At 57.6% G+C, this 25,831-nt stretch overlaps 1 protein-coding gene across 2 annotated transcripts; it reads right to left on the bottom strand.

The window, feature by feature from the left end:
* Positions 1–274: 274 nt before the first annotated feature.
* On the bottom strand, positions 275–25,626 carry CRMP1 (collapsin response mediator protein 1). 2 transcript variants are annotated; one of them, XM_049782560.1, is made up of 14 exons: positions 25,279–25,626; positions 15,471–15,559; positions 12,533–12,717; positions 9,999–10,163; positions 9,434–9,495; positions 8,981–9,061; positions 8,357–8,425; positions 7,622–7,742; positions 7,296–7,452; positions 6,197–6,338; positions 5,412–5,582; positions 3,907–4,086; positions 3,456–3,621; positions 275–1,244 (listed from the first exon to the last, which is right to left on the bottom strand). In XM_049782560.1, the coding sequence occupies exons 1-14, from the start codon at positions 25,624–25,626 to the stop codon at positions 1,153–1,155; spliced, it is 2,028 nt and encodes a 675-aa protein (XP_049638517.1). In that variant the 3' UTR covers positions 275–1,152. The 2 variants fall into 2 exon arrangements, with proteins under 2 accessions (XP_049638517.1, XP_049638519.1); XM_049782562.1 differs by lacking the exon at positions 25,279–25,626 and adding an exon at positions 20,857–21,025.
* Between the last annotated feature and the right edge of the window lie 205 nt (positions 25,627–25,831).

Raw genomic sequence — 25,831 nt, 5'->3', positions numbered from 1 at the left:
CCCGCCATAGCCCCATCCCAAATTCCTCTGAATCCCAGGGGCCTCACACCAGCTTTGGAACCCAGGCACTCCCCTTTTGTGGACCCTACATGGGGAAGGCACTTCTTGAGCCCCCGGCTTAGCACCCTGCACAGCCTGGCTGCAGAACCAAGGGGCCAGCTGGGACGGCAGGGGTGGGTGTACCCTCTCCCCTCACTCGATCACTCCCCATTAGGGTGATGCTGCAGCATCACAGAAGGGGGAGGGGAGCCCCCTAAAATGACCACTCCCCAGGCAGGCCAGTGGGCTCTTTTATTTTTTCACAAGCTTTGAGTTTTCGGAAATAAAGACCACACCAAATTGTCCGTTAAGTAAAAATGGGGTGATTACAAAGGAAAACTGTACAAAACTTTAAAAATCAGGCTACCCCACCGACTGCTTCAGAGGGACCAGGGCTCAGGCCCCGAGAAGGGGTAGTTGGGGGGGGCTGCTGCTCCCCCCACTAGCCCTATGTGGGGGATGTGGGAGGGGGCGAGAGCCAGGAGCATGGCAGAGCCCGGCCCAACCCCCGAGGGCAGAGCTGGCAGCAAGACACACAATAGGACACAGTGGCCGGCCCAGCCGCCTGCTTCTGAGACTTTAGACCTCAGTAGGAGGTGGGGGCCTTTCCAGTGATTTTGGGGGGAGGTCAATAAGTAAACATTTGTGAGCACTCTGGGACCACCCCGTGTCCACGCGGCTGTGGAGAGGCCGTGGGGCACACTCACGCTTGCATACGGAACTTGAGAACATGCATCGACTACCTACGACAGCTACGGGGTACCAAGGACCATTGTCCCCTCAGCAGCCAGGAGCCCAGCGAGCTGGACGGACTCGAAGGGGCTGGGACTGGGAAATGGAAAGGGGAGGGTGGTGCCACCATGCTCTGGGCAGGCCCGGCGTGGACACACAGCCACGGGGGTGGGGTGGGGTTGGGGGACGGGTGGGGAGAATTCCAGGCAAACACCACACTAGTACCACTTCTTCCTAATCAACAAGGAACGAACACCCTTCAATTTTCCTCCCCTTGTCCCAAACAAAACTGGGGAGGAGGCCACACCAGCAGGAGGCGCTGCGCGCCGCTCCTGGAGTCCTTGGCTCTAGCACCTGCTGCATGCAGCACGGCCGGGTCCTTCAGCCCAGGCTGGTGATGTTGGAGCGGCCACCAGGGGGTGCCACGATGCGGTGGCCAGTGCGCCGAGGGTTGTTGTCATCTATTTGGGCACCTGCAAGAGACATGATCCGACATTACACACGGGCACCAGGGCAGGGGTCTGGCCAGCTCCCCATGCTCTGAATCCTCCCACCGGGGTTGCTTGCAGTCTGCAGATCTGCTGCCAGAACCGTGCATTTGTTTATTCCACCACAGACAGCAGAAATCACAACTGGTGTATTGGGGGGCAGCTGGGGCAACCCTCTGCAGTGCTTGGGTTTAAACCTGGATTCCAGGCCCTCACCCCATGCTCCATTTCTCCAGCACCTCTTACCATTCTTTGTCTGCTTGCTTTGGGTTTTATTGGGAGGGCCACACCCTCCTGCAGTGTTCAGGGGTAACTCCTGGTGGGGTGTCGGGGGCTATGTGGGATGCCAGGGATCAAACCCAAGTCGGCAAGCACCCTCCCTGCTGTACTGCTTTGGCCCCACCTTCCATTCTTTTGTTTTGTTTTTGGGCCACACACAGCGGCAGCTCAGAGGTTACTCCTGGCTCTCCACTCAGAAATAGTTCCTGGAAGGCTCAGGATGTGATGCCAGGTCTGTCCTGGGTCGGGAGCAGGAGTGTGCAAGGCAAAGGTCCTACCGCTGTGCTATCACTCCACCTACCCCACCCCCACTTTCCCGATCTTGTCTCCCTAGCGCCCCCTGTGTGCAGCAGGTACAAGTACTGCACTTGGTGCATGCAGTTGGGTATAAGGCAGAGAATCCCATTACCGAGGGTGACTTCACCCCAGTTTACATATCAGGAATCCGAGGCTGGACTCATAGCTGCCTCTCATTCCAGAACTTTCTCATCTCATTTAAGCATTTTCCCGTAATCAAAAAGAGGAGTGAGGGGTCGGAGAGATGGGACAGTGAAAAAGGGTGTCTTCCTTGCACAAGCCAACCTGAGTTTGGTTTCCGGCACCCCATATGGTTCCCCAAGTCCCATTAGGCATGAGCCGTCAGCATTGCTGGGTGTGGCCCCCAAAAAAGTTTAAAAAAAGAGGGGTGAAAACTTTAGTTCCCACTTGCTTGGTCAGAGGTTTGATCTGCAGCACCATGAAGTCAGGGGCGCACCAGTGGAAGGGACCCAACCCCCAGCACAGAGCCAGGAGTGTTCCCTGCACCTGTAGATGTGGCCCACCTTCCCCACCTGGAACCCCACCAGTTCAGTGCTGAACCCCAGCTATGATGACTCGTACAAGGAAAGTAGCACAAAGCAGAAACCACAAAGATACCAGCATGGAGTGTTCTCGGGCCCAGGAGAGACATAAGGTCTAAGTCCAACCTGCCTTGATTTGAGGAGACCTGGAGGGAGACTCCCCTACTCCCCTTTCATGGCCTCCTCCTGTAAATAAGAGGAAGAGCACAGGTCCCATCTATGACCCTGGTAGGAACCAGCCCAGTTTCCTCTCGTTTCAGGGGAAGGCCACAAGTCTACTGCCACTTGGGGATCCCCCAAGGCCCAGACTACGGGTGAGGGCTGTTCCCCTTTCCATCCATGGCCCCATCAGCAATGATGCCGGAGACAGCCAATTCTGATGTCTGGGCAGAGCCTGTGGGGAACTCAGCAGTGCAGGGACCTAAGCAGGGAAGAGAGGACCCAGCCTGACCCTCCTGTGTCCACCGAGACCTTCGGCGTGAGGGGTCTTGGACCCTTTTCAGGCTGGGGGTTCAGACTCTGAAGGAGACGTAGGATGCCACAGGGAAGGCAGACCCCGGCAAACAGATAGACAAGCGGACAGATACCCGGTCCTGTCCTCAGCCCAGTCAGGCTCCAGTCCTCAGTCCTGTCTTTATGTCCTCAATGTCCTGGCCCATGATCGGTTCCCCTCAGCTGGCCCTGTCCAGCCAGAGAGCTCAGATGTTCCCATTCCTCTCAAAGGGCTGTTTTGATTGACTGTCAAGACTCTTGGCTTTGCTGATGGACTTCAGAAAGCCTAACACAATCCCACCTGGAGCTATAGCACAGCAGGTAAGGCGTTTGCCTTGCATGCTGCCAACCTGGGTCGGATCTGGGTTTGATTTCTGGCATCCCATATGGTCCCTGCACCTGCCAGGAGTGAGCACAGAGCCAGGAGTAATCCCTGAGCACCACCGGATGTAGCCTCAAAACGAAGTTTGTGCCAAGCGTGATGTGACTGGTCCCAGCACCATCTCTGCCCGCATTTCCTGATTGCTGCTCATGAAGGGTCCCAGGGGTCCACTCCCCACCCCACATGACACTGCGAAGGCCTCACCTGACAGGCTAAAGTTGGACTGATGGAGGTTCCGGATGGGTGGGGGCTGGTGTTTGGAAGGTGAGGACTTGGCCGACGGGGCTGGCGTTGCGTACTTGGGGGTGGCTGGTACTTCGTACACTGGGCCGTCATACATGCCCCGGGGCACCCCGTGCAGCCCGGACACCTGGGCAAGAGGGAGGAGGGTTGGCTTCCACGGCAGCCCCTGGGACCTGAGGTTTCACACAGGGGGCATGCGTGCACACACGGAGACATGGGGGCACATGTCCAGGCACGCATCATGCACGTGTAAGTATGAAGCTGGTGTATTATGCTGTGTCTTCCAACATGCATGCACATGGGTAAGCACACATGACTGTTGTAGACATGTGCTTTAACATGGGTATAGTGTATGTGCCGTGTACAGCACACAAGTGACCTGCACACGCACCCGAGCCCTGACCCGGCCTACCTTGCCTCGGATGTGCACCCGCTGGTACAGGTGCTCGGGGAAGGGCCTCCGCGGGATGAAGCGGCCACTGCCCTTGCTAATGTTCAGGGTGCCGTCCTCGTAGACGATCTTGCCTTGGCTGATGACCAACAGCGGGGCCCCGTGGCACTCCAGGCCCTCGAAGATGTTGTACTCCACGGCCTGCAGCGCAGGACATGACCCCTTCTCCATGGGACCCCAGGCCTCCTCCATGGAGCCCTCGACCCTCCCGAAGGGGACCCCCGCCCTTCCCCATCGAGTCCTCCAGACCCATCTCCACCCCCATGAAGTTCCCAGACCCCTTTCCCTTAGGACCCCTAAGGAAACCCTCCCCAGGCCCCCTGGAAGCAAGCTGTCCCTGTCTCCACCACTCCTGTCCGTCCTGTATGACACTGCCCACAGCTCCCTCATGTGTCTGAGCACCCGTCCCCATGAAGTGGAGCATCTAGACTGTGGGGGTCAGAAAGGAGTAAGGCAGCCTGGGTCTTGGGACACCGATGGGACCCCTATAGCTAGACCATATGTCTGCTCAGCCCTGACCAATGGCCCAGGTGTGACTTCTGGGCAGCAGCAGAGATACATGTGGTGGGTGGGATGTCAGGGATGAGCCACAGGGCCCCATCTCAGACCGAGGCTGTGTATCCACACACCTCACAATTCCTCTCCGAAGGGCCCCCGGCCTATCACCATGGAGGTTGGGATATGTGGCCTAGGGCTGAGGGTTACCCTGGGCCCCAGTGTCCGTGGGCGGTAGGGGCAGGGGGTGAGTAGAAGGCCGAGACTGCCTGGGCCTGACACGGTACCCCACACCTCATGGCCCCTACCCATCTACCAGGACCTCCACCCACAGACCCAAAAGGCTCCAGAGGCAGCAAGTGGGACCCAGATAGGATGGGGCAGGGGCTGAACCCCAACACTGCAGCCAGCAATACTCCATTCTGGAAGAAAAATGTTCTGGGGTTCTGGCCCCACTCTATTCCAAATGTAGCATTCTCAAAGTGGCTCTCTAGGGCAGTTGTGGGGAGGCAGGTGTCTAACAGGGTACAACCAGGTCCCAAATGCTGTCTCTGTGTATGTGTAGGGTAGGTTGGTGTATATGTGTGTGTATGAGTATCTAAGAGAGACAGAGGGAGGGAGAGATGGAGAAGGGCAAGGGAGGAATGGAGTGAGAGGGAGAGGCAAAGAAAAGAGAGACAGAGGAAGAAGAGGGAGAGAGACAGAGAGGGAAGAGGAGCATGAAAGAGGTGGAAGGGGAGGGAGAGAGACAGGGAAAGAGAAGGGAGGGGAGAAAGGAAGAGGAGTGTGAGAGTGAGAAAGAGGAGGAAGAGGGAGGAGAGGGGATGGGGAGAGAGGGAAAGATGAGAGAGAGAAAAAGAGAGAGAGGAGGGAGGAGCATGCATGGAATGGCTCATCCACCAGGGGGACCCCCACATATTCCCCCCACAGTCCTCCAAAGCCCACACAGTTGCAGCATGCATGGGACTCACCGACTTGTGGTTCTTGGCTGTGATGGTCTTGACCTTGTCAGGGTCCCAAATGACCACGTCGGCGTCAGAGCCCATGGCGATCCTCCCCTTCCTGGGGTACAGGTTGAAGATCTTGGCCGCGTTGCTGCTGGTCACAGCCACAAACTGGTTCTCGTCCATCCTGCCAGTGGCCTGAGGGGTGGGGCAATGTGACAGGGAGCAGAGGGCAGCCCTGCCTGCAGCGCCCTCAGCCCGCCAGGCCTCTGAGGCAGGCTGGGCACCCACACTCGCGCATAGGTCGGCATTCACTCCAGGCAGCAATGCCTATTGGCTCCCGGGGCTGGGCTTGGGGGAGACTCACCCTGTGGGTTCCAGCAGCGGCAGAGACCTGGGTGCCCCCTGCACAGGGTCCTCTGACATCCCCACACACGAACATGCATCACAGGCACATGCATTCACACCTGCACACATGTGCACATATATGCACACACAGGCACAGCTGCTGGGTAATTTTACATACATGCACACCTGGATGTGCATACATGCACCTGCACAAGTACATAAATGCACAAATACATGTGCACACCATACACAGCTCTCTATATACACACGTACCTGTATGCACAAATACACACCTGTGCATATAATCACATCTGCACACATACACTTGCACACCCACATGTCCACACGCATGCACATATACATCCAAGCACACACACACAGTCGGAAGCCATCCCAGAGGGAACGTCAACGTGGCTCCCAGAACCCCCCAGCACTGACAGGCGCCACCACAGGCCCCGGCTTACCACTGCCTTGTCCCACACCACAGCCATCCTCTCCTCTACACCATTGATGCCCTCGGGGATGGCCGTGAAGTTGTCCTTGCCCACGGCCTTCTGGGCTGTGCTGAAGGGACAGTGGCCACTGCCCGTGACCTGCAGATCGCCACTAGACAAAGAAGGGGGTGTGAGCTGGGGGCCCCCATGATGACACCAGACTGCCCTGCCCTCGGTCCCTGGGACCCGCAGGGCAAGACACTCTGGCCTTCGGTGTCTCGGCGGAACAGGGCTGGGGAACAGCTGAGTCAGGTCTGCAGGGGAGACTCCAGGGCTTCCTCCTCCTCCTCTGCTTCTCCTAGGCGAGTCAGCAGGAAGATGAGCCAGCTGAAGCTACCATGAGTCTAACGGTGGCTCTGGCCTGCCCCCCGCCCTAGGCCTGAGGTACCCAGATGCTGAGGGCTAAGCAGAGGTGTGGGGGCCATGGGCAGTGTGGTTTCTTCCATCCAGAGATTCTTCAGAGCTGAGTACTGGGCTCAAAGGCCAGCACCCAAATCCTTAACCCTCCTCGCCCACTCTTTACACCCCCAATTCCTCTTCTGCAACATTTATTCAGTGGCACCACACCCTGAGGATTCACTCTACCTTCTCCTCATAGGTGGGCAAACTCTCTTTCCTAGGCCCTATGCTGCCTCCCCAGGAAGCCCTCTCTGTGTGTTTCGCAGCTCTGGGACTCCATCTCTTTGCCTCTCCCGAGAACTCAGCATCCCCTCCCTCTGCTGGCCCAGCCAAGCCCCTTTGGTGCATGTGGGCTGCTGGGCCAGCCCTAACACAGACTTCCACCTGCATGGTTGCAGAGCCAGCTCCCGCTATGTCAATGAGCAAAACTGAGGCACATGTAGCCCAGCATGGGCCACCCGTAATTGGTGGCCCAACCACACTGTTCTTGTTCCTGATCCCGAATCTTCCCAGCACATCCCAGTGCCCAGTGCTGAGAAAGGGCAAATCTGCAGGGGCGAGGATGAGGGAGGCGTGGCAGAGGGAAAAGAGACTCTCAGACCCTGCACTCACCTCTGCCACCTCCCAGCCAGCCTCAGTTTCCCCATTGCACTGTAGCCCATGGGCTCACCAGGCGAGAAGGGCAGTCAGGTAGTCAGGCGTAGTGGGGTCAGGGCTCAGAGGCGGGGAGGTGACGAAGGCGGCTGCCTTGGCCCAGTTCTTGCTCCAGTAGTGGGCTCCGTCAGTGCCCAGGCTGGCTGCAATGGGCTCACCCACCACTAGGGGGCCTGTGGGCAAGCGGAGGCAGGTCAGGAGAGGAAGGTGCAGCTACACCCGCAACAAACACAGCACCACCCTACCTAACCCACCCCCCAAAAAACCAAACCAAAGTGGCCTTCGGGCAACACTACTTCCTGGCCTCCCATCCTTCCAGATTCCTTCCTTGGGCCCCTGTACCTTTCTTCCGGGCCAGGGCGATGATGTCAGCTGCGCTCTTGCTCATAACCTTGGTGATGTACACGGGGCAATTGATCCGGCCTGCAATGGTGATGGCCCGGAACACAGCCTCGGCTTCGAGCTGAGGGGCAGCAAAGGCAAGGGCAGGAATGGGGTGGGGCTGCCCATCCTGCCCTGGAACCCCAGGCCCTCCTGCCCTCATTGGTGGGGAAGACCAGTCAATGGGGAGTCCCTCACCCAAAGAGACTCACTGCTCAAGAGAGGGAAGGAGGTAAATTGTTTCAACGCGCTATGTGTCCTACGTGGGGCAACACATACATGCATGTACACATGTGCACATGAGGGGCCTGGCCACTGTGATATGCCTGAGGCTGAGTCCCAGGGCCTTGACAGGGGCTGCAGACCCCCCCATACATACATATCCATACACATTTTCAGCACACTTTCACACCAGAGAATCACCACACACCCTCACACTCATTCTGTATTTCTGTCTGTCTGCAGTATGCTGGGTCCCACTTTCCCATCAGAAACACAAATACCTCAGGAAACCCCTGATCCCACTTGGACACTCCATGTCCTTCCCTTGAGGCTCATTCCTGGATCCCAGAGAGGCAGATCCTCTCCGTAGTTCCCTGAATGTGAGGGTACACTGGACTGGGATGTTTATGTAGGTTGGGGAAGGAGAGGGAATGGGGGACTGGTGGAATAGTGCTGAAGTTGGGGCCCCTTTACCTCTTCGGGTCTGCTCAGAGCATGACCCTCAGGTCCTGTGATGCCCATCTCTAAGATCCGCTTCTGCTCCTATAAGACACAGGTCCTGAGTCAAGATCCCAGTCATAGAAAGGACCCTGAGTCAGGATTCCAGTCAGAGACGGGACCCCGAGTCAGATTCTAGTCACAGAAGAGACCCCAAGTCAGAATTCCTGTCAGAGAAGGAACCTCATATCAGGATTCAGTCAGAGAAGGGCCCCGGGTTAGGATTCCAGTTAGATAAGGGACCCCAAGTCAGAGAAGGGACCCTGTGTCAGGATTCAGTCAGAGAAGGGACCCGGGTTCAGATTCCAGTCAGAAAATAGACCCCGAGTCAAGATTTTAGTCAGTGAAGGGTCCCCAAGTCAGGAGTCCAGTGAGAGAAGGGACCCCAAGTCAGGATTCCAGTCAGAGAATGAACCCTGAGCCAGGATTCCTATCAGAGAAGGGACTCTTGTGTTTTGTCAGGACAGGGATACAGATGCAGCAAACACACGGAGAGACAGAGAGACACAGACAGACATAGGAATACAGAGACACAGAGTCGCAGATAGAGACACAGAGACACAGAACTGATAAAGACAGTATCAAGGCCACTAGCCTCACCTGGGCTATCAAATCCCCATTTTCAGCATGGACCAGGATCACGGCTCCTAGCCCCTTCAGGAAAGTGAAGGCCTCGTAGAGCTAACGGGGAAAAGCCATTGGTCACCAGGGAGCCAGAGCCCAAACACAATGCCCGCGACTGCATGAAGGCACTGAAGGGGGGGGGGGGGCGTCACCCTAGAGAGCTGGGGAAGGGGACCCCATGGAGCCACATGCACATGACAGGGGGACCCATGGAGTCACACCCATGACAGGGAACCTGGATAGTAATATCCACATGGCAGGGGCCCTGAGGACAGCCCACCACGTGACATGGGACCCTCCTTTCCAGATCCTCTGGGAGGCTCCTGTTCCACCCCAGCCCCATTGCCATCTTGGCTCTAGGAGGAACAGGAGGTGCTCCAATGCCGTCCAGGCAGGTGACCCGGCCACCCTCTGCTGCCTGGCACCCACCTGGCTGTCAGACATCTGGTACAGGTCCTTGTAGGCCATGTAGACCTGGAAGGAGTTGATGCCTATTTTGAGAGATAGAAGCACATTAGACCTGTCCCCTGTGTCCATCAGACCACTGTCAAGTGAGGTGACACAGCCAGTGAAGGGACTGGCTCATGGACAGGGGTGCAGTGGCGTGTGGCCTACAGTGCAGGGGCGTGGTCACAGAGACCTTGTGGGAAAGTCACAGGAGCACTGGGCCACCTTTGGCTGAGGCACGAAGACCTGGAGCTAACGGAAGCCCAGGATGCTGTTAGGTGCAAGTCTGTCTCATCAAACCCAAAAACCCAGTCACCTCAAGACTGACGAAAGAGGGGGGAACCTCCCTGGCACCTCCAAAGTGACAGACATGTGGGCACCTCAGTGTCAGACTCCTCTGCAGTAATACCTTTCTCCACACAGGGGAGCTGAGCAGCTGTGGGGAGTGTTCCACGTGCAGTTGAGCAGTGACAAGAGTGACAGCTCTGCCCCACAGCTTCCCCTTACGCCTAAGAGAGTCCAGAATTCTTTGTGGGGTTCCACTGACCTTTGTCCTGCACAAGCACCTCCAGCTCCTCCTGGACACCGTCGTGCCAGCTTGTGATGTCCACGTGCAGGGAATAATCACAGCAGGAGTTGGTGTCAGCTGCTTCGTGCCACTTCTCAAAGGCGGTCAGCAGGCTGGACCCAGGCTCCGGGACAACGTGGTCAACTGGGATAGAGAAGGACCCATCGTGTTCCGAGCTTGGGATTCGTGTTGTCAACGTGGCAAATGCAAAACTGTGACTGTCGTCACTCACAGCTTCATAGTCATTATGTCGCTGCCACCATCGCCATCACTGTCATCACCGTCATCAGCATCATCACCATGACCATCTCCACCACCACTATACCTTCACTACCACATCAGCATAATTGTCGCCGTCACCATCCCCATCACCACCATCATTACTGTACTACCACTCCCATATCACCATCATTATCATTACCACCATCACCACCATGCTCACCACCACCGTTACTATTATCACCATCATCTTCTCCATCACCACCATCGCCTATTAAATCTTCATCACCACCATTGAGACAGAGACATCTCCAGTACCACCGCCACCATCACGGTCCTTACTGTTATCAACAGCCTCACGACATCATATCACCGCCATCACCATTGCCATCACCACTGTGCCCATTGTCAAAATGGTCTTTGTCAGTTAAAACTGTCACCTCCATCTCCAGACTTGGTCCCCACTGTCACAGCTATTACTCTAGTATTATAGAGACTGCCTAGAGTCTCACTCAATTCTCACAGCCAGCCTGAGAGTGTTCAGGCCGCATTTTAATCTCATCGATGAAACAGTCTCACAAAGCATGAGGGACATGCCAAAATCATGGAACTAGTCATCAGGGGCAAAGGGGTTCAGATCCTGCCCTTGCAGTATCTATTCCATAATCACCTCCTGGCCCAGGCCGCTCCTGGCTCTCGGGTAGACCCTCCAAACACATCAGGCTATACTCCAAACACAGCCCTCATGCCCTGCTTCAAATGCTGTTGTGAACACACCCCTTCTTGTGGATGGGGAGCAAAGGGCAGCTCCCCCAGGGCTCAGGGCTAGTGAGGGGCCCTGGTCCCTGGTCTCCAGTCCCATGGTCCCTCGCCTCACTGCCTCTCCAACTACCTTGATCTTAGCTCACAGGTGCAAAGCCTCCACCACCAGGCTCCACACAACCCTAAGAAGCTGCTGGACCTCTCAGAGCAAGCACCTGAGGCACAGACATGGAGGCTGAGTGTTCCTAGCCTGGCTAGCAGTGTAGGCTCTGGCCACAGTCTAGGATCTGGCCACATACCACAGACACACAAGAAGCCACACAGATACCACAGACACCCACAGATTCCAGACACCACAGATACCACACAAACAACACAACAAAGATACCACAGACCATACAGGCATCACACAAACCACAGACCAGAAACCACAGAGACTACACAGACAGTAGACACCAAACCAGAGATATCACAGACACCACAGACCACACAGACACCACAGATCACACAAACCACACAGATATCACACACAAACCCCACAACCGCTGCTGGCCCCACAGAGTGAGAAGATGTTTTCCCCCAGCAAGATCCCCTCCTGCTTAGAGGGGTGAGCAACTCTGACACATATGACCCGCAGGAGCCTTCCTGGAGCCCCCAAGAAGGAGAAGGGCATGGCTGGGCGGGCCCGAGGGGCTGAGTAGAGCCTTCACAGAAGTAGTGGCTCTCTCAGAGCCAACAGCGGTGCAGACAGCTCTTTCTGGAAACAACAACAACCAACCCACTGGGGGCAAAGAGGAAAAAGGGGTACTCAGAGGGAGCCCATAGCCTGTGACCTGCCTGAGCTGCTTAGGGAGTCTGCCCAGGAAATGCCACCCACTGTGGCCATAGGAAAAGGTTACTGGTGGGAAAGAAAAGGTGTTTCCCAGAAAGGGAAGTGCCCAGAACACAGCACCCAGGCAGCTCGCTACCCTGACTACAGACTGGCACAGAGCTAGCCATTCTGTCTCTGACCACAGAAAACCAGTGTCTATGCAAGGTTCAAGGCCCAGGCTAGGGGCTGAGGGTTGGGGTGTAAAAGGGGCAAAGGACAGCCCTGGGTATTTGCCCCTATCCTGGCAGCATGTCTGAGCTTCCATGGTCCCTCCAAGCTGACCATATTCCATCAGCCATGCAGGGGATATTCGAGAATGTGTCTGAGGCCAAGCCCAAGCATAGCACAGGGGGCCCAGGCCCCAAACCAGCATCTATGTACCTAAGGCCTCAGGCCCCAGACCAGCAGGGCCAAAGACCTCATTGCATGAGGGGACTACTAATGAAAGGGGTCCCCAGACCTGCGGTCATTGTCAAGTTTTGGGTCACGGCCACAGTGTTTGCATTTGTAAAGACCTGAACACACTTCCCTCAACCCTGTCCCTGTCCCTCAAAGGGACAGCAAGTGACCTGGAGCAATCTCAACTTACGCCCCACCTCCCTGCCTTGGGATGTGCCTGACATGACCGTGGGGCAGGCTAGGAGCGGCCCAGGAGACTCACTGATCATGGTGGTCCCACCGGCCAGCGCGGCACGGGTGCCCTGGAAGAAGTCGTCAGCTGCCACCATGCCCTGCCAGGGCTTCCGCAGGTACGTGTTAACATCGATGCCTCCTGGAAGGACCATACGCCCTTGGGCCTCGATGGTCTTCACGCCGCCTGGAACAATGAGGTTCTCTCCAATTTGTCTGCAGATGAAGGTCACATACGGGCATTGGTTGGTTCTCCAGGGGGAGCGGCTGGCCCCAAGCACAATGAGCCATGGGATCAGTGGGTCAGACCCGAGCATGGAGCCAGAGTCAAGCATACATGGGAACCCCCACAGAACCAAGAGAAGGTGACAGTTCCTGGGGACTGGAACTGTGAGGGAAGGGGGTCGAGGGTGTTGGGAAGAGTCAGGGGTCAAAGGTGAGGTAGAGTAGAGGGGAAAGAGCAGCCAGGAATGGGGCCACAGGGGCAAGTGGAGATGACAAGTGGCGGTGGAGGTGACAATCGAACCAGAGCGAGGGGGTGAGGGGATGGGGGCCAGGAGTCCCAACAGGATCTGGCTGAGAAGGGGCATTTGCACAAATGGAATAATAACCTGGAAGCTGATGCGTACCATGGTGCCTCAGAAATGTTCATCAAAGGGATGCCCAGTGCTAAAGAAGGTTGGAAGGCACCAGGACAGCCAGGACAGCCCCCCAGGAAGCTCACAGAAATTATCTTAGGCAGAACCCATCTGGGAAAGGACATCAAGTGCATGAGATGGCCAGAGAGGGCATCTGCCGTTGTGTACAGATGACCCAGGCTTAATCCTTAGCACGTCATATGGTCCCTTGAGCTTACCAGAAGTGATCCCTGAGCACAGAGCCAGAGTCAGCCCTGAGCACCACCGGGGGTGCCCCCAAAACAAAACAACACACCAAAATTTTGGATAATTGAAAACAGAACCAACTGGTAAAACAGATGCTTTGTGAGCATGAGACCTCGAGTTCTATCCCCTACATGACACAATCTCCCAGGGTGGCCTCATGGATCCCAGCATTGACCCCATTGGGCTTAGACTGCAAGGAAAAGTGAGGCTCAAATTAAGAACTGGGGTAGGGGAAGCTAGAGCAGTGGGGAGGACATTTGCCTTGCATGTGGCCGACCCGATCCGATATCAGGCATCCCTTATGGTCCTCGGAACACTGCCAGGAGTAATTCCTGAGTGCAAAGAAAGGAGTAACCCGTGAACACTGTCAGCTGTGGTCTGGAAAGCCAAAAAAAAAGGGGGGATATGGAAAATAGCAGAAATCTAAGAATGGGAACTCTTGGGGAAAGGCTGATAATATTTTGGGGTGACCTGAAAACCCCAGTGGTGGGCCAAGGAGATGGCTCAAGGGGCTGTCATAGGGCAATGCTGGTGTACCCCAGAGGAGCATGGTTCTCCCCCTACACATGCAACATTCTGGAAGCATCTGAGTAAAGTCCAGTGTGATTCTAAAATAAGACAAGTCCCAGCTGTGAATGCCAAAGAGGACAGCGATGGCTGCAAATGGTGGATGTGGGGTAGGGGGTCTAGGCTTGCAGATGGGGCACAAAGTCTTTTGCACAAGGAGACGCATCACCCCCACATAAATCAAGTTCAGCCAAATGCACTGTCAGTGCACAAAGACGCTCCCAGGGACATCAGCGCAGCTGTCGCCACAGAGAAAAGCCACGGCCACAGACCACAGACACCACCACAGACCAAGGCAATGAGCCATGGCCATAGACCACAGCCACATGCCAGGGCCACCACGCTATTTCACGGTCACTATATCTCTATTGGCCACACTCTCTCACTTCCATTTTTATCCAGTCCAGAATCCTGGACACGATGGGTATGAGGAGTTGTGTTCTTCCAATCCCAAGTGGAGGGAGGAGGTAGTTGGGAGCAGCCCCACCGAAGGTGAGCCTCTCTCCGTCATTCTGAAAGGGGGAGCAGCCACGTGACCCCAGAAAAACAGAATAGTATCCGGGTGAAGTTGCCCAGCCTCGTGTGAATCAGGTAACGTGCAGGAGACAGACCAGCGTCACCTTCGTCGAAGGAACTACAAGGATGTGGACATGGATGATGGAGACATGGGGACGCAGGGACAGGAATGAAGGAAACCACAGGAATGGAGATTCTATAAGGATGAGGGAATGGACAATAGAGCACAGGGATGTGAGGATGGATGATGAAGCCACAGGGAGGGGAGGATGGAGCCAGAGAGATGCAGGGATAGATGATGGAGCCGCAAGGATGGAGGAGGGTTGATAGCACTGGAGTGATATAGAGAGGACGATAGAGCTACAATGATGGGAGGGAATAATGGAACCATAAAGATGTGAGGGGATGGTAGAGCCACAGAGATGTGGGAGGACAGGGATATAAGAGGGACGGTGGATCCATGGGGATGTAGGAGGGGATGACAGAGCCCCAATGATTTGGGGATGCACCTTCTGCAGCAGATGCAGCAATCTCTTCTGAATCCAGTTTCCAAGTCCCCAATAGCAGAGGCACATCCAGAAAGTAGGCCCACAAGGGCAGATATCAGCAAGGAAGGGGCACGGAGAAGGACCCCTGCACCCCAACTCAGAAGCATCTGTGCAGCAAGCTTGACAGTGAACCCACAAGTCCCACAGCACCGGGGGCCCACAGCCCATGAGGCTCCATATAAACTCCAGTCTTTTCTTCAGTTTGCCTCATTCTGGACAGCGCTGGAGTGAGGGGCCAAGAGGAGCCTTGTGTGAACATCCCAAACCTCTGCACCCCACCCTGGCCTCCACAAGAAACTGCTGGTGGGCTCCAGGCAGACGCACAGCTCAATCTGACCCCCACATGAGGGGACTGGGTAGTGAGGGGGCCTGTGTGGCGGAGGTAGCTCAGATGGAGAAGGGGCTGGGCATGGGTGTGGTGCAGTGGGGGCTTGGGTGAGGACTGTGCACGTACTTTATGAGCCCGTCCTCCAGGTAGACGTCAGCATAGAAGGACTGGTCATCATTGACGATCCGTCCACCTTTGATGAGCAGCCGGTCACTCTAGGAACCAAGCAGAGCACTTAGTGTCAGTTGGAACAGCCAGGAAGCCACTCCCATGCCACAGGCCACATGCCTTTCCGGGTCTCCCCAAGACAAGAACACCCACACATCCCTCACACTGTCACCCCCCCCACCCGTAAGATGCAGAAGTGCCAACCGGCCCACCCTCCTCCTGCTTGGGCCCCTACTGCCACCCCCCCCCAGGCCTCCATTTGTTTTTGCTGAAGAATTGGGGGCCACACCCAGTAATTCTCTGGGGTTACTACTGTCTCTGTGCTCAGAAATCACTCCTGGTGATGCTCAGGAGACCCGATGGGCTCAGGCTCAAACCTGAGTTGTCTGCGTACAAGGCAAATGCCCTCCCTGCTGTGCTATAGCTTCTGGCCCTACAGCTTGATGTCAGAAGCTTAAGGAACCCTAAATCACTGCTCAGGGCAGCACAGCCCAGACCTCACCCAAGGCCCCACTGCACTAGGCAACCCTCTCAGGGCGGTGGCCACCAGGCTCAGCATTGTTCATAACCTTGAGAATGTGACCAGCTTATCAATATTCCCCGAATTTTCCAGGGGAACTTAACAGACCCCCTGGCTTGGCCAGAGCAACCAGGTTGGTTCATTGGTGTTTCTGCAGCATTTTCCCAAGGGCTTGCACCATCTCCAGACTGGACGGGTGTTGGGGGTCCCAGCCAGAAAGGCCCCCTTTCCCACCTGAGCTCACCACCTCCCAGCCTCAGGGAGCCCGAGGGCAGGACCTGGGCACTTCTCAGTGTACAGCGACTCATGGTGCCTTCCTCTCCTAGAACCACAGCATGTCCTGACACCTTCCCCAAATGCCGGCTACACAAAATCCCAGGCCGCTCAGTGTACTTTGCACAAAGTTTAATGGAGTGGCCCTTATCTCCCTAAGCACTGCTTCAGGGAGCAAGAAATAAAAGAAACATTAGCAGTAACTGATGAGGCACCCACACTTTCTTTCTTCAAACACATGGGGGTCTTGCTTTGAAACCACCAAGCTGTGTCCTGTGGAACCTGAGTTCAGGAGGGCTCTGTTCAGGTGTGCCTCAAAGAGGCCCCGTGTGGCAAGCTTAGAACATTCTAGAACAGCAGAGCAAGCATCTCTCAGGGATCTCAGAAGCTCTACTAGGCTGGCATGTGGTGCCACTATTTGAGAGGTCGCCGGAGCTCCTCTTCCCCAAAAGATGGCTCTGGGCGGCAGGAGACGTGATGGAGAAGTGCCTTGGGCTGTATGTGCTGAATGGGCCAAGACATCTCCGGGGAGGACTCTAGTTCAACACTCACACTCATCTCCATATCCATCTCTGTACTTGGGTCCCTCACCTTTATCTTCTCCCCTTTAGCTGGAAGGGAGGAGGGGAGGAGGGGAAGGAGGGAGGAAAGAAAGAAGAAAAGAAGAGAGGGAGAAAGGGAGAAAAGGAAGGAGAGGAGTGAAGATAGGGAATATGGAAGAGAGGAAGGAGGGAGAGAGGGAGGGAGGGATAGAAGGAGGGACTGAGGAAGGGAGGGAGGGAGGGACAGAGGGATGGAAGGAAGGAGGGAGGAGCGTGCTGAAATGCTGGGTGTCTGCCCTGAGCAGAGCTGACTCGTAGACCAGCCCTGGAGGAAGACAGGCTGCCTTTAAGCCACCTCTATTGCAAACACTTGCCTGCATTTCATTCTCAAGGAAGAGAAAAACCTTGTGCAGGGCCCCAAACCATAGCACAGAGGCCGACCCTGGGCTCAAGCCCTCTGCATCCTACATGCTCCCCCACGCACTGCCAAGAGATCTGATGACCTGTTCCTTGGAATCATCTGTCACTGTCACTCTACAATGCAACTGTGGAGACAGGCACACACCTGGCCGCCCCAAGCCAACTGGCTAAGGATTCAAGAGCCCTTTTGCACCCAAGCGCTATCCTCCCACCCAATGCCCCAAGAGACATCCTGCCCAGTTTTCTGAGCCCCCTGCCAAAGGCAGCAGACCCCACACCAAGCTTTGGGCTCAGAAAACCTACCCTGGCAGTATGCACAGCTCCCCCGCTCCCTCCTCCATCTGGCCCCACCAATCACATCTTCAACCCTTGTGCGCATCCTCGTCCCCAAATATGTCCTGCTCCCAATATGTCCAGTCTTTATATCTTTTTATGCTGGATCTCCCCTTCTCAAGACCACTGTCCCTCAAGCACTCTCCCAAGAGCCACCCCGTCTTTGCGGTCTCACAGGGGCACTTTGCATCCTCAGAGACTTATCTGGGAAGGTGGCGCAGGCTCAAAGTTGCCCATCAAATACTGGATAAACTGTAAATATCTGACCTCCTATCCTTTCTGTCCCCTCCGAGCCACTTCTTAATTTAAAATGAAGCCTGTGTCCTCCCCCCAAGGGACAGTCCCCAGCACTGTCCTCTTCAGTTGCTCAAAGGGGCAGGCAGTGCTCTAGCACTACTGCATTTCCTCATCCTGGTCCGGATCAATCATCAGAGCAGGGACCACAATGCCTTTGTGTAGCCAAGTGCGGGGACACCTCACCCATTTCTTTTGATTGTTGGTTTCTGGGTCATAAATGGCAATGCTCAGGGGTTACTCTTGGCTCTGCATTCAGGGATAACTCCTGTTGGTGCTCAGAAGACCATATGGGATGCTGGTATCAAACTTGGGTCAGTTTTGCTCAAACACCCTCCCTGCTGTGCTATTGTTTGGGCCCCCCTTTTGCCTATTTCTGTGCTTTTACTCTCGGAGCTGGCTCAGTCAGCCTTTGATTTCCAGATCCTTCTTCCTGCTCACCTCCACTGGCAGCTCATATGCATGTTCAGATCCCAGCAGGCTGGCCAGTCCCTCCGTGCCTTCTGGTAAATCTGAGCTCCTGACCTTTCTGGAGCCATGTCCCCAGGACCCCACTTTCTTTTCTGTGGAACAAGGATGCTGGGGTGAGGCCCCCTCCACCAGGGTGTTCAAAAAAAACCTGAGAGAATCAGGAGAGCACACAGGAAAGAATCTGCCGCTTCCTGCAAAAGCCCTTCTGCAGATGGGCTGGGGCTGCCTGGTCTTCCACAGCTTTATTCCTGACCTCTGTGGGGTGGGCCTGCATGTATGTCCCACACACACTCTTAGCTGGTTCCCCTCAGGGGCCAGGGCCCACCCCCAGCTCAGTGCCTTTGTTTGCTCTGGGCCACGCCCGATGTTTCTCTGCCTTAACTGCAGCTCTCACAGATCCAGCTCTGTTAATCCTCAGCGGGGCCATGAATTTTTTAAGAAGCAGCACAGGAAAACAGCTGGTTAAATATCTGATACCATCCAGGGTGGGGGGCAGAGCTAAGTATTCCTGAGGCTCCCCCAAATGCCCATTCTCTGTGGCTGCTGCGCCTGTTACCTCTGAGGATGGCTGACGCAGAGGATAGAGATGCCCGGATCCCTGGCAACAGTGACTTAAGACCCTGGGGCCAGGCCAGGTTCCTCCACTGCCCCGCCTGCCCGCCTGCCCACCTTCTCCCTGCTGCCTCTCCCATCATCCATGTCACAGCCAAGACCAGGCCAGGACCTGCTGTCCCCAACAGCCTTCCAGCACATGGCTCAATGTCCCTAGGGTGTCTCCCCTCACCCGCTCATTGTCCCCCAAATCATGCCTGCTCCCTGGCTGCTGTTTCGGCACATGAAGCCTTGCCAAAGTCTTGTCTACGGGGAGCAGTGCTCCTTCATTCCTTCACACAGGCCAAGGGGCCTTATTTATTGCCAGTGGCTAATTTCTGTAACAGATGCAGTGATGAGGTCTGGGGCAGCCCCTCGAAGGCTGCGGGGGCCCACACTAATGCCATGATATCCAGGTCCCTTTCCAGCAAAGCATGCCTGCCCTCAGGTGCCAAGCAGCTTAATCTGAGAGGCTTCAGCCTCCATCCACCAAGTGAGATCTCAGAAGCTCCAGGAACCCACAAAGCCGCTGGGGGGAGCACAGTGGAGACCCATGAAGGAGGAAATATATTGTCAGTCTGGATCATCACCCGGGCACAAAGCATAGTTTTTATTTTATTTTATATTATTTTGTTTGTCTTTGGGCCACACCCAGCACCGCTCAGGGGTTCCTCCTGACTCTGTGCTCAGAAATCGCTCCTGGGGACCATGTGGGATGCCAGAGATCAAACCCGGGTCCACCCCAGGTCGGCTGCGGGCAAGGCAAATGCCCTACTTCTGTGCTATCTCTCCTACTCTCTGTTTTTTGTTTTTTTGTTTTTATACTTTTTAGCATCTGCCCTCCTGGCTGTGCACTTAGCCTCAAGGTCTACAGTGAGGGCAGTTGTCAAGTGGGGGTGCCACAGGGGCAAATGAGGGGTCCACCTGGGTGTGCCTGGTGAATGCCAGGCTGAGTCTGCACATGGGGGGGTGGGTCACAGCTCGCTGGGGCTGCCCAGGACCTGCAAGCCTTTCTTTCCTGCCTGACCTTCCTTCCTAGAAACTAGGGTGCTGAGAGGCACAAAGAGCAGCCCCAGAGGGCCCAAAGCCCTGCCTCCATCCATCACTGCACCACCCTATGTGAGGACATGGGGGAGGGGTGCTTCAGGATTCCCAGGGAGGGGTCTGCTTCAGTCAAATTGCTTCTGCTCCCACATAGCAGGACAGGCACTGGGGTGGGTGGGGTGGGTGGGAGGGTCCCAGTATTCATGCAGGAGAACCCCAGATAAGGGGCCTCAAGTTACACCTGGGGGGGTTTCCCTGCCACACCCCAAGGTGGATTCACCCCCATTCCACTATGGCAGGCTGAGCCTTCCAGGGGGCGGTGGAAGGGGTGCAGGATGCCCTAGGACCAGACTGGCTGCCCACCTTAGCCTCTGCGGCAGTGCCTATGCGGGTCTCCTGGGATCCGAGGGAGGGGAAGCCCCAAAACTCTCAGCTGTCACCTGCAGAACTAGGGCACCCGGAACCCTTCATGCAGACAAGTGCCACCCAGGAAAGGGGCAGCGGTGAGGTCCGCACCCAGACAAAGCCCGCAGCCCGGGGAGGGGAGGGGGGGTTCTTTGTCTCGGGCCACACCCAGGGACCAGGCGGCCGGCCCAGCCCCCCCACAACGCCCCTTCCCGGGGTCCAGCACAGCTGGCCCCGTTAACCCTTCGCCTCCCATAGGCCTTTCTGAGCCGGGCGTTCGGATGGGGGGCGCGGGGGCTAGGGGCGTCCAGGCTGCACGCCTCCCCCGTCCTCTCCTCTCCCTCCTTTGTTGGGCGCCTCGAATCCTCCCGGGGGGTGGGGGTGGGGGCGAGGGACCAGGCCCCGCCCGCAGGGTCCCCAGGGGCGGCCACCCCCCCCCCCGCAGGCTCACCGTGATGTGCGGGATGCTCTTCTTGCCCTGGTACGACATGGCTCGCTCGAGCCGAGCGCTGGCTGCTGCGGGGACAAAGGGCCGCGCGCCGCACCGCACCCAGGAGCACCGCACCGAGGAGCACCGCACCGCGCGTGGCTCGCTCGCTGGAGGGACGGATGCAGGGATGGAGGGAGGACGGGGAGGGAGGCGGAGGCTCAGCCCGGCCCGCCCCTCTGGCTCGGAGCGAGCGGGAGGCGCTTCCCCGCACCCCACGCACGCGCGCGCCCCGCAAAGCAGGAGCTAGCTTAGGCTGTGCATGGCGAGGAAAGGACAGATAGCACGATCACGCGTCGGGGGCGAGCCGCAGGTCTTGCTGTTCTCCAGCTCCCCTTCCCCGCAGCCTGCACCCAGACAAAGCCGTCCCTTCTCCCGCACGCGCATGGCCGCTAGGCCCTGACGTCCCTGCCAGGCCCGCCCTGCCAAGCCACGCACCCCCACGCGCCGCCCAGGGGTGCTCAGGGACCCCCCGCGATGAGGCCCCCTTTAGGGAGAAGCCGGTCAGCCGCTGCCCACACTGCCCGCACCACCCCACCCCAGCGTGTCTGTCTCTCTGTCTCTGTCGCCCAACATCAGTCTCCTCAGACCCATGGGGAGGCGGCCCCACCCCACAGGAAGGCCTCAGGGAGGCCAGGAGAGGGGGCCCAGATGGTCCCATGAAAGGAAGGAAGGACCCCTCTTCTCTGTTGGGGGTACACATCTAGTGGTGCTGCACTGGGCTCATTCTCCTGGCTCCGTGCTCAAGTTCACACCCAGCTTGGTGCTCAGGGATCACTCGGCCGGGCCCTGTGCTCCACTCACTCCTGGCTCTGGGCTCACAGTGCATTCCTGTGCTCAGGGCTTCCCCCCCCCCCCCACACTTTCAGGTCTCAGGCCCACTCCCAGCTCTGTGCTCAGGATCACTCCTATCTCCATGCTCAGGGCTCGCTCTCATCTCTGCGCTCAGGAATCACTCCTGGCTCTGGACTTGGGGTTCATTCCTGTCAGGGATCATGCCTGTTTCTGTGTGCAGTGATCGCGCGAGGCTCTGCTCAGGGTCACTCCCATCTGTGCTCAGGACTCACCCTGGTTCTATGCTCACTTCTGGCTCTGCATTCAAGGATTACTCCAGGCTCTCAGCTCAGGGAAGTACCAGGGATGGAACTGGGATCGGCCACAGGCAAGGCAAGTGCCTTAACCCTGTGCTGCTGGCCACTAATACTGTCCCAGATAATACACTGGGTGTAAATTAAGTTCTTACCACTCCTGCCACGAAGGACCAGCCCACCACCCCCAGGACCTGTAGGCACAGAAAAGCGGGCCCTGAATAGGAGCTGGGGCTGGAGACCATCAAACTAACAGCTGAGCTCTGGGAAATACAGGCCAGGATTTCCCACATAAAGGGAGAAACTGAGGCAGATAGTTGAAGTGATTGCTCAGTTCGGAGGACAGGCTGGGAGGGCTGTGTGAGCTCAGTTCACTCGGTCTTAGGGAGACAGCCTGGCATGGCAGGTGAGGACACCACACACACACTCATGACACTGCAGGTAGAGATGACACACGCATCCACATGACACTGCAGGTGGCAATGGCACCTGTATACACTCATGGCAGTGATGGTAGAGATGGGACATGTGATAAGATACCACAGATCAAAGTGGCACACACGCCCACACACATGGCATAACAGGTAGAGATGGCAAGCATGTGTAAACTCATGGCACTACAGGTAGATGGCACACACGTGTACACTCATGACACCCCATGTGGAGATTGGACACATGCAAACGTATAACACTGAAGGTGGAGAGGCCATACACATGTATACACTACCGAGAAGGTAGAGATGGGACACACATGCGCACATGACACAGTAGGTGGAGGTAGCACGCAGCGTCGTGTACCTGTAACCCTAGGTGGAGATGGGACACTCTTGTACACATGACACCACGTGGAGAGGGCACGTACGTAGACGCTCACGACAGCAGCGGAGGATGGCGCACAAGGACACACAACACTGCTTGTGGGTATGAATGCGTGTACTCTCATGACACTGCAAGTGGAGATAGCACACACATGTACACGCATGATATTTCAGATGGAGGTAGCACACACGTGCACAGGCCCATGGTGCACACATGTACACCAATGACTGGTGGTAGGTATGGCACACGCATGTACATCCATGGCATTTCAGGTAGAGATGAGACATCTGTACATTCATGATACTGCTGGTGGAGATGGCACACACGATGGCGCAAGTGGAGACGGCCCACCAACGCACACACATGACACGGCTGGTGGGTGTGGCACACACGTGTACATGTTCATTACACTACAGGTGGAGGTGACACGTATGTGTACATTCCTGACACCGCTGGTGTCAGGTGGAGGCGGCACGCATGTACTCTCAAAGCAAGCACAAGAGGTGGAGATGGTCACACTGATGGCACTGTAAGTGAGGATGTTGCATATATGCACACCAGGCCAGTGTGGCACACGGGTCTCGCTCTCCCTTGCCCCCTTGCCCTGCAGTCTCCTCCCGGCCGCCTTCCTCCCCAGGTCCAGGCCTTCCCCACCCAGACTTCCAGGTCCCCGTGTGGCTGGACACACAGACACAGGGGCTGGCCATGGGCACGGGAGCTCAGGCCGCTCGCTCGGGGAGGGAACTGGCCACGGCTGGCTGCTGCACCAGGCTGGCTTCCTGGGTCCCGGCCTGGGCCCTGGGCCCGGCAGAGCCGTGTAGCTGGGAGTCCCACAGCCAGAGACTCCCGCACTAGGCGCCCACCCACTACATGGCTGCTCCCCCTCGACATCCACCCTGCGGGCCCGTGGGGGAGGCCGGCCACCCTGCCATGAGCGGCAGTGTCCTTGTCCCCGGGGTCTCTGGCCTGGGCCTCCAGCTCAGGCTAGGAGGCAGGGAGATCCCACAACCAGAAGGTGCCTGAGCTGCTCCAGAGCTCCTTCTCGCTCGCTTGGCTGCCTGACGCCCCCCCACCTTCCCGTCAGGACCCCGGAGAGTCCCCAGACCAGCTACTCCAGAAAGCCCTCTTGGATTCTGCTTAGGACCCAGCGCGCTCTGTCCCAGCGGTGGGCAGGAGAGGTGCGGGTGACGGCGAAACCTGACTTCCACCTCTCCTCCCTTCCTCCCTATCCTCTTGCAACAGGACCCCGTAGGCCCAGGGGTGTTTGGGGGGGGTCGTCGGCCCCACCCTGGCTCTGAGCAGCCGGCCACGAGGAGCAGACTCCCGTTCTCCCTCGCCCGCACTGCACTGCAGTCCGGCCGAACGTCTCCGTGCTACTGGCCCGCCAGTGTGTCTGGATCGCAGGGGAGCAAGCATCCTCAGGGGCCCCGGTCCCCAGCCCGGAGGCACACACACAGGAGGGGGGGGGGTTCGGCGGCCGGAGAGAGAGAGAGAGAGAGGAGAGAGAGATGAGAGAGGAGAGAGTGGAGAGAGACGAGAGAGAGAGAGAGAGAGAGAGAAGAGAGATGAGAGAGAGAGAGAGAGAGAGAGGAGAGAGAGAGAGAGAGAGAGAGAGAGAGAGCCCAGCTCCATTCTACAAGGTAAAAGCCTCGCTGTGTGTGTGGAAGAGACAGAGAGGCAGAGAGAGAGACAGAATCAGAGAGAGACAGAGAGACAGAGAAAACCCAGCTCCATTCTACAAGGTAAAAATGCCTTGCTGCTGGTGTGTGTGTGTGTGTGTGTGAGACAGACAGACAGACAGAGAGAGAGAGGAGAGGAAGAGAGAGAGGAGAGAGAGGAGAGGGGGAGAGAGAGGGGAAGAGAGAGAGGAGGAGAGAGAGAAAGAGCACCGAGCTCCATTCTACAAGGTAAAAGCCTCGCTGTGTGTGTGTAAGAGAGAGAGAGAGAGAGAGAGAGAGAATCAGAGAGAGACAGAGAGACAGAGAAAACCCAGCTCCATTCTACAAGGTAAAAAGCCTTGCTGCTGCTGGTGTGTGTGTGTGTGTGTGTGTGTGTGTGTGTGTGTGTGTGTGAGAGAGAGAGAGAGAGAGAGAGGGGAGAGAGAGGAGAGAGAGAGAGGAGAGAGAGAGAGAGAGAGAGAGAGAGAGAGAGAGAGAGAGCTGGCCTGCGGAACAGAAGGGAACGCAGGCCAGCAGGGAGGCCCGGGTTCAAATGCCCCCAGGGGTCCCCGGGGAGCGCGGGCCGAGGAGGCCGTGGGGCGCGTGTGCACCCCAACTTACTTCCCCGCCTGCTGCGGCCTCCCCCCTCAGCCGAGAGAGCGGCTGCGGTGCAGGCCGGGCCCTCTGGACCCTCTGGACCCTCTGGGGCCGGGCCGGGGCTCGCCATCGCAGCGCCCTGGGAAGCGAGCTGTCACCGGGGCCCCCCGGGCGCCCGGCCCGACGCGCCGCGCACCGCCCCGCACCCTCGCGGGCCCCGGTACCTGGCCATTGTCCCGGGCGAGCGGCAGGTGGCGGGGCGCGGGGCGGCGGGGGCGCGGCGCGGGCTCCTCGGCGGCGTCGCCGGCCGCGTCGTGGCCGTCGCCGGGCTGGGCGGGCGCGGGCAGGCCCAGGGCGTCGGTGCGGGCCGAGGCCTCGCGCGGGGTGCGGGCCGAGCCGCGGCGGCCCACGCTGTAGGCGTCGAAGTCGAGCGTCTTGTTCTCGTAGGCGCCCTCCACGTTCGCGAACATGCCGCCGTACTTCTGCCGCGGCGTCTGCGCCGCGCTGCCCGGCCGCGCCAGGTACACGGGCAGGTCGTCCTCGGCGTCCCACGCGCGCCGCCGCTCCGCCATCGCCGCCGAACGAGCGCCGCCCGCCCGCGCCGCGCACGCGCACGCGCGCCGCGCCTCGCCTCGCCGCGCCTCGCTCGCGAGCTCCGTGCGGGCCCGCCGCGGCCCCAGGCGCGACTGCGGCCCGGGAGGGAGGGCGTGGCCGGGGCGTGGCTTCCGGGAGGGGCGGGGCCTCGCCTGGCGTCCGGGCGCCTCGGGAGCCCCGAGG

This window comes from Suncus etruscus, chromosome 10, assembly GCF_024139225.1.
Source record: "Suncus etruscus isolate mSunEtr1 chromosome 10, mSunEtr1.pri.cur, whole genome shotgun sequence".
In the NCBI taxonomy this organism is placed as follows: domain Eukaryota; kingdom Metazoa; phylum Chordata; class Mammalia; order Eulipotyphla; family Soricidae; genus Suncus; species Suncus etruscus.
The sequence above is the reverse complement of the archived record's forward strand: the minus strand, read 5'-3'. Positions and strand labels throughout refer to the sequence as shown.